We start from the raw sequence: 8,198 nt of genomic DNA, 5'->3' as shown, positions 1-8,198 counted from the left end.
CAGCATCTTCAATGAGTTATTTTGGGAATACTGGACGTTCACATGCAGAAGTGTGAAATTAGAACCATATAAATCACTCAGTACAGAAAAAAATTAGCACAAAGGTTGTCAAATACCTCATCTTGCAACCCGAGACACTAAAACTGCTAGAAAAAAAAATTAGTACCTAACAAGATAAAGTGATAGGGAAGGACTTTCCGAATAAGACTCCATTTACCCAGGAACTAAGGATAGCAATCAAATTGTGGAGCATCCTAAAGCCAACAGGCTTCTATACAGCTCTGTAAGCAATAAACAAGTGAAGAAGAAACACACAGAATAGGAAACATCACTGTCAGATGCACATCTGACAGAGGATTTACTTTCAGAATACACAAATGAACTAAAAATAACAGTGTCACAGATTTTAAAAAATGATCTAATTAAAAATAGCTGAGGGTCTAAACAGGAAGTCTTCAAGAGAAGAAATAAAATTGCTAAGAAACACCTGAAAAACTATTCGTCATTCTTAGCAATTAGGAAGATGCAAATTAAAACAACATTGAGATCTCATCTCACTCCAGTCAGAATGGCTAAGAACAACAGCCTATTCATTCTTGAAACAAGAATGATATGACTTGTGGAGCCCTAATTAAGTTTTGCCATCTCAATGAAATTTCTCAGTAAAAGACAGTAACAGCATGAAAAGCATAAATGAAATTTATAAATAACCCTCTTTGTCACATCTTAATTGAGAATTTTTCTTCAGTTTCAAAAGATAAGTCTGTGAAAGTGGGGGAAAGGTGATAGGCAGGCTAGCATGTCTCTAGAGCAGTAGCTGGGAGCCTACATCTGATCCACAAGTTAGAAAGAAAGAAGCAGAGACAGTCAGTCACTCAGACAGACAGACAGACAGATAGACAGACTATGCTTGGCATGGATTTTGAAACTTCAAAGCCTACTCCCACTGACACAATTTCTCTAATAATGATACATATTCCACCAATTAGTGACAAGACATTCATATATATGAGCCTACGAGATCCATTCTCAGACAAACAAGTCTTCTTGGTCATAGTGTTTTATTACATCAATAGTAAAGTTATTAATGCAGAAGTTGGCTCCAGAGAGGAGCGTATTCTGTAACAAACCAGATCACATTGTTTTATGAGGAAGTTGGAAGATTTTTCCAAGTTTAAACTAGGAAATCCCCTGAGTGCTGTAATCAGAGATTAATAGGCCTTCCTAATAGGAGACTGGAAGACAGGAGTCCTGACATCAGTGTGTACTGTGAAGACCCAGCTCAAGAGGTTTCATAGGAGAACATAGTAGCAGTTGAAATAGGTATCATTTCTGTGATAATTTGGCAAACTTCACAGCTGCTTTCTGCTATTGTCCTAAGGACTTACCTGAAGCTAAATATAAAAGTAATGGACAAATTGCATTGCTGGGGGAGATTTTAACAAACTATATTGACTTCATCACATGATTATAAATAATAATTTAATAATCCTAGGTAGGAGGTCTACAATAAAAACAGAACAACAAGGCAGAAATGAATATAAAACCAGTTTATAGAAGAAAGCAGCATTGGTGAATTAATGTAGCAGCAAAAGCTTGTGATTACAGGGTAAAGAGATTAGCTCTGCTAACGAGAAACCTCTCACTCAACATTGGAATGAAAAAAGGATGGCCTTATATATACTCCCTTATATACATCACTATACATGCAAATTTTTTATCTTCTAAATGTCTTCAATACATTATTTTACTAACACAGAGAATAGATTTATTAGTTTTGTATATGGCTCCACATGCCCTTTTTCTAAGAGCCTGCATAAATAATGCTGAGACCATGAAAATCACCATTTGGCTGTAAAAGCAAAAGCAAAACAAAACAAAACAAAAAAAACACCCAAAAAAACAAAAAACAAACAGAAAACAAAAAACAAAACAAAAGCCCGTATCTGATGTTATAGTATCCAAAGCATCCATATTACCACAGGCCCACTGACTTAGGTATTCTGTGTAAAACTAAACTATGCAAGTGGAAACAGCAACATTCTGGCCCAGTGTGAATAATTACCTGAAGCCAAGACCAAGAACTAATTTTTGTGTCCACATATTGAAGTCGAGCTGCTTTGACCATGCTGAATTCATCCTTTCCACATGCATCTTTGTGGGAAGCGGGTGTGGCCACATGGGCCAAGATGGCGCCCTGGGCCATTGCCAGGCTCCGTGAACCCCACATGTTTACTGCCTTGTCTGAACATGCACAGTGAAACTGCATGCGTAAGCTGCCTGCCAAGTTAGATTATTCCTTGTGATTTGGATCAGTCAGCCTATCTGTGACTGACCTGAGCTCATGCCTGATTCATGCATGGAGCATGTGTGATTCTGATTGGATGAGGTGGTGTGGAGCAAGATGAGGTCAGTTGCCATAAGAGTATAAGAATAGCCCTTGCCACAAGTAAAGCAGAAGCTGCATGAACCCGTCTTGGTGTCCATGTCGTTCTTGTCTCTGCGGGTCAGAGACAAGTGGTGGCCTGTACAGGGATCTAATCATGTTGGTAAGCAATGGTAAGTAAAAAAAGCACAGGCCTGTCAGGTTCCCGGGAAAAAAGGGACGAAGCATTAAGGATCTCAGATATAGAGATGCAGGGAATTTAAACGATATGGGTTCAACTGCATCTAAAGTGAAAGTAAAAATGGCATTGACCCAGCTTCTTAAAAGAAGCAGTATTAACATGAAAGCAGAGATGGTGGACAGATTTCTGGATACTCTGTCCAAGGAAGCCCCATGGTTTTTAGAGGAAGGGTATATTAATCAACAGTGCTGGGAGCATTTGGGAAGGGATCTCCAAGCTTCTGATATGAAGAACCCTCTACCTGTAGGGATGTTAGCCATCTGGAACTTGGTCAGGGCGTGCTTGAGGGACGCCAGTGGAAAATACAATGCTGAAATAGAGGAAGGAGCAGTGGCGCTTGAGGAGGCTAAGGAGATTGCTTCTCAGGCTAGCAGCCGAAATCCTAAACAGATTAAACAACAAACCAAAGATAAGAAAGATAAGAAGGAATCTAGCTCTGAAGGGTCTACTAGTGACAGCAACAGGACTGATAGCGACAGTGACATCTGTAGTAGGATGTCCCGCTTGAGTTTGAGGCACGGTAGGCCGCCTGAACCATCAGCCCCTCCGTTGACTTCTCCCCTCCCCCCCCAATAAAGATGAGGGAGACAAAAAGCATAGTCTTCATTCAGAAGTCTGGAAAAATGTGTCTGCTGTTGTGGGGGCCTTCCCAGTATTTCAGGATCAACAGGGGCAACGGTATCATGAACCCTTGGATTGGAAGGTTGTACAAAGATTGAAGGAGTCAGTTTCAACTTATGGGGTCCAGGCTGCCTTTACCGTAACTCAGGTTAAGTCCCTACAGCGGTACTGTATGATGCCTTTTGATTGGCAGAACCTCTGCAAGGCCATTCTTTTGGGAAGAGGTTATTTAAAATGGAAGGCTGCTTATATTGAGCATGGCGTTGAGCAGGCTGTGGCTAATGTTGCAACTGGACTCCCCAATGCAGCCTGGAATATAGACATGTTAATGGGGCAAGGGAATTTTGCTAACAATCAAAGAGGTTATCCTATACAGGTTTATGAGCAGATTAATAACTGTGCTCTTAGAGCTTGGAAGATGCTATCAGGCACTGGAGACCTTGGGGCCAGCTTGTATAAAGTGATACAGGGACCCAAAGAGAAGTTTGCAGACTTCCTAGGACAACTAGTGGAGACAGCCGGGAAAGTGTTTTCGGATGTTGATGCTGCAGTGCCATTGGTCAAGCAATTAGCCTATGAGCAGGTCAATAATCCCTTCAGAGATGCCATATGCCCTTATAAGAGCAAACTTCTGGATGTATGGCTAAAGGTTTGCTGAGATGTGGTGGACACTCCACTGACCAACCAGGGGTTAGCGGCAATCATAGTTCAGGCTCAAAGGCAGACTCCTTGTCAGGGTGGACAGCAGGGGGGATTCCAGGGGGGGAGGGATGCTTCTCTTACTGGCAGCCAGGTCATTTCAAGTGACACTGTCCTAATAAAGGAAGACAGGAGATTCAGACAGGCGTGCAGCAGCCCAAGATATGTCCTTGCTGTCGCAAAGGAAATCATTGGGCTGGAGAATGTCAATCCAAGTGGGATATAGATGGTCGCCCCTAACTTCTCACTCCTCAGGTGCTAGGCCAAAAAACAGAGTGTGGGGCCCCCAGCCTCAGGGCCCACAAATATATGGGGCCATGCAGCAGACTCCCACACTGTGGCCAAACCTTCAACACATTCCCCCGCTCAATCGTCTAGGGCATCCCCAGAAGAGCCACAACAGGAAGTCCAGGACTGGACATCTGCACCACCACCAGACTCGTATTAACCCCAGAAATGGGTGTGCAGATAATTGCTTCAGCCTTTAAGGGTCCTTTGCCAAAAAAAACACAGTTGGCCTCTTATTAGGACATAGTTCAGCAGCCATTAAGGAATTAATTATCCATCCTGGTGTCATTGATCCTGACTATGAGGGAAAGGTTAAGATCATGTTTTCCTCCCCCAGAGGGGTGTCTACCATTTCCCCTGGAGATAGAATTGCTCAAATTTTGCTTTTGCCTTGTCACCATGCTAGCTTCCCTTCAAGGGGACTGAAAAGAGGAAATAGGGGCTTTGGCTCCACTGGAGACACTGGGTGTGGTTTTCTATGACTATGGAGGATTGCCCTATGTATAAACTTGAAGTTCAGGAGGTGTCTATATGGGGCTTACTTGATTCAGGGGCTGATCACAGCATTAGAAAAGAAGCAGATTGGCCAAAACGTTGGCCCCTTCAGACCTCTGCTCAAACTCTTCGAGGTCTTGGATTTGCACAAGACCCCAGATGCAGTGCTAGTGTACTCCGTTGGAAGGATGAGAAGGGGCATAGGGGCAGTTTTCAGCCATTTGTTCTTCAAATCCCTGTTTCATTTTGGAGAAGAGATGTTATGACCAAGATGGGTGTAAAAATGGTTTCAGAAAAGACTTATAGTTTGCAAGTCAAGCTATCATGGACGGGATGAACTATCAGAAGGGTAAGGGTCTTGGCAAAAATGAGGATGGACGACTCTTACCTATCTCTCCTAGAGGCCAAAGTGGCAGGGAGGGATTGGGTTTTTCCTAAGGGCCACTGAGCAAATATCTATTAAATGGACATCTGATCAGCCAGTGTAGGTCCCTCAGTAGCCTCTACCCAAGGAAAAGTTGGAAGCTGCCCACATGTTGATTAAAGAACAACTTGATGCAGGACATGTTAGAGAATCTATTTCACCATGGAATACACCTATTTTTGTGATAAAAAAAGAAATCAGGGAAATGGAGGTTACTCCATGATTTACGTGCAGTCAATGCCCAGATGGAAATCATGGGGTCAGTGCAATTAGGGCTACCAATGACTTCAGTGTTACCAAGAAATTGGACCTCAATAGTGATAGATTTGAAAGATTGCTTTTTCACCATTCCTCTGCATCCGGCTGATACAGATAAATTTGCCTTTACCTTGCCATCAACTAATCATTCTGCCCCTGATTTGCGATATGAGTGGGTGGTTCTACCCCAAGGTATGGCAAATAGCCCTACCCTGTGCCAGCTTTATGTAGATAAGGCATTGCAACCTATCCGACAACTATCCGAGAGTATATTTATACCACTATATGGATGATATTTGGTTTGTGGATCCTCTAATGTGGAAGTGGAAGAAGTATTTGGGACCCTAACTAAACAGTTGGAGAAGTGGAATTTTGTGATTGCCCCAGAAAAGGTTCAAAAGACAGAAGTAAAACACTATTTAGGCACTAAATTGAGAGATGCTATTGTCGAGCCACTAAAGCTGGAATTAAGGATGGATAAATTGTATACCTTGAATGATTTTCAGAAATTGGTAGGAGATATCAATTGGATTCGGCCCTATTGTAATCTTCCCAATGCAGAGTTATGCCCTTTATTTGATATTTTAAAAGGAGATTCTGATTTACAATCTCCTCGCCAATTAACACCCTTAGCCAGAGCTTCTTTCCAAAAGTGGAACAAAGTTTAGCCAAGGCTCAAGTTGATCGGGTTGATCCCACCTTGCCTATTAGTTTTTGTGTTATTGCTACTGATTTGTCTCTCACGGGAGTATTTTGACAAAAAGGGCCTTTATGTTGGGTATATTTACATCACTCCCCAGCCAAGGTACTGCCATGGTACCCTGAAAGCGTAGCCCAGCTAATTCTTAAGGGTATAGAGGTTGGGCTAGGAGCTTTTGGTAAACAACCTGATGTAGTAATAGCGCCATATACTCCTAAACAGATTGAGGTACTTGCCTCCACTAATAATGATTGGGCCATGCTTTGCACGAGCATGACTGGGCAGTTTGAGCATCATTATCCTGCCAGTCCTTGGCTTTAATTTGTCATGAGAAATCCTATGATATACCCCAGAATTACCTGGACGGAGCCAATCCCAGGTACTGTTAATGTATTTACTGATGGATCAAAAGGTGGCATGGGAGTAGTTAATGTTGAAGGAAATCAACCCCAAGCTCATGTATTTCCCTATCAATCCGCACAAGCTGTTGAATTATGTGCTGTCCTGCAAGTGTTTTAAGAGGTTGAGGAAGCTTTTAATCTAGTTTCAGATAGTCAGTATGTAGTCCAAGCAGTGCAGCAATTAGAAACCATGGGGGTAATTAAAGCTGCCTCCACTGTATGTATCCATTTCTCCTCCTTGCAAAAAATGATTTGAGAAAGGAAGCATCCTTTTTGCATTGTACATGTTAGAGCTCATTCAGGATTGCCCGGGCCTATAGCCAGGGGAAATTCTGTTGCAGATGAATGTACTCGTTCCCTGTTTGTTTTTATGAGTGCCTCTCCAGTGCAGCTTGCTGCAGATTTTCATAGAAACTTTCATGTTAATGCAGGCACCTTGAAACAAAAGTTTAGGATTACCCAAGAAAAGGCTCGAGAGATTATGCTAAAATGTGTCCATTGTGTGTCCTTGTGGCCACAAAGGCCAATTGGAGTTAATCCCCGAGGTCTTAAGCCTCTTCATGTTTGGCAGATGGATGTTACCCACATCCCCAAATTTGGTAATCTTAAATATGTTCATTTCAGCATAGATACATATTCAGGCATTATATTTGCTACTGCCCAAACAGGGGGAAAGCCCGTAATGTTATATCTCATTGCCTTCAGGCGTTTGCAGCATGGGGGATGCCTAGACAGATAAAAACTGATAATGGACCTGCTTATACCTCCCAGAGATTTTTACATTTTTGTAATGCATTAGGTATAAAAGTTATCCATGGCCTACCCTATAACCCCCAAGGACAAGGAAGTGTAGAAAAAGCCAAGGCCACATTGAAGAACGCATTAATAAAACAAAAAGGGGGGATATGGATGCAGTTTAAATCCCCTAGGGATAAATTAAATATTACTTAATTTTTTTAAATTTTGATAAGAATGGAAAATCAACTGCAGAACGGCATTGTACCCCTCAGCAGGGTGCGGCAGTGTCTGTGCTATTGAAGGATTTCCTTATGGGACAATGGAAAGGTCCAGATCAGGTGTTGGTATGGTCCTGAGGAGCTTTCTGTGTGTTTCCACAGGATCAGGAAAACCCGGTCTTCATTCCAGAAAGACTTACGAGGCTGTGGAGAGAAAGCAAAGTGGAAGAAGATAAAACACCTGACAACCCTCTGCCTGATCCTGATGCACCTGCAAGGGGTATCATCTTAAGAAAGACTGTTAATTTTATATCCAGCTACTTCACCGGAGCTGTTTATCAGGTTTAGGAGTTCTCTGGTGGAATTTTTAGGGTCACTTATATATATACTATCATATCATCTGCAAAAAAGTGATATTTTGACTTCATCTTTTCAAATTTGTATCCCCTTGATCTCCTTTTGTTGTCGAATTGCTCTGGCTAGGACTTCAAGTACAATGTTGAATAGGTATGGAGAAAGTGGACAGCCTTGTCTAGTCCCTGATTTTAGAGGGATTGCTTCAAGCTTCTCACCATTTACTTTGATGTTGGCTACTGGTTTGCTGTAGATTGCTTTTATCATGTTTAGGTATGGGCCTTGAATTCCTGATCTTTCCAAGACTTTTATTATGAATGGGTGTTGGATCTTGTCAAATGCTTTTTCCGCATCTAACGAGATGATCATGTGGTT

The 8,198-nt window shown here is 42.0% G+C and overlaps 2 protein-coding genes across 2 annotated transcripts; both read left to right on the top strand.

The window, feature by feature from the left end:
• The first annotated feature begins 2,485 nt into the window (after positions 1-2,485).
• On the top strand, positions 2,486-3,906 carry LOC147000798 (igE-binding protein-like). Its single transcript, XM_085831553.1, has 2 exons — positions 2,486-2,549; positions 3,281-3,906. Exons 1-2 carry the CDS (start codon positions 2,486-2,488, stop codon positions 3,904-3,906), a joined length of 690 nt encoding a protein of 229 aa, XP_085687679.1.
• An 813-nt stretch (positions 3,907-4,719) lies between these two features.
• Positions 4,720-5,067, top strand: LOC110310782 (endogenous retrovirus group K member 19 Pro protein-like). The gene has a single exon (XM_021183888.1). The coding sequence runs from the start codon at positions 4,720-4,722 to the stop codon at positions 5,065-5,067; it is 348 nt and encodes a 115-aa protein (XP_021039547.1).
• The last annotated feature ends 3,131 nt before the right edge of the window (positions 5,068-8,198 follow it).

This window comes from Mus caroli, unplaced genomic scaffold, assembly GCF_978045245.1.
Source record: "Mus caroli unplaced genomic scaffold, Mus_caroli_1 scaffold_16, whole genome shotgun sequence".
In the NCBI taxonomy this organism is placed as follows: domain Eukaryota; kingdom Metazoa; phylum Chordata; class Mammalia; order Rodentia; family Muridae; genus Mus; species Mus caroli.
Note: the sequence above shows the minus strand (reverse complement) of the source record. Positions and strands in the feature narration are given on the sequence as shown.

Coding starts and splice junctions, on each gene's coding strand:
- LOC147000798 (XM_085831553.1), top strand. CDS start 2,486: ATGTCGTTCTTGTCTCTGCGGGTCAGAGACAAGTGGTGGCCTGTACAG. Junction 2,550..3,280: donor ACAGGGATCTAATCATGTTG/GTAAGCAATGGT, acceptor GGGCCTTCCCAG/TATTTCAGGATCAACAGGGG.
- LOC110310782 (XM_021183888.1), top strand. CDS start 4,720: ATGGAGGATTGCCCTATGTATAAACTTGAAGTTCAGGAGGTGTCTATA.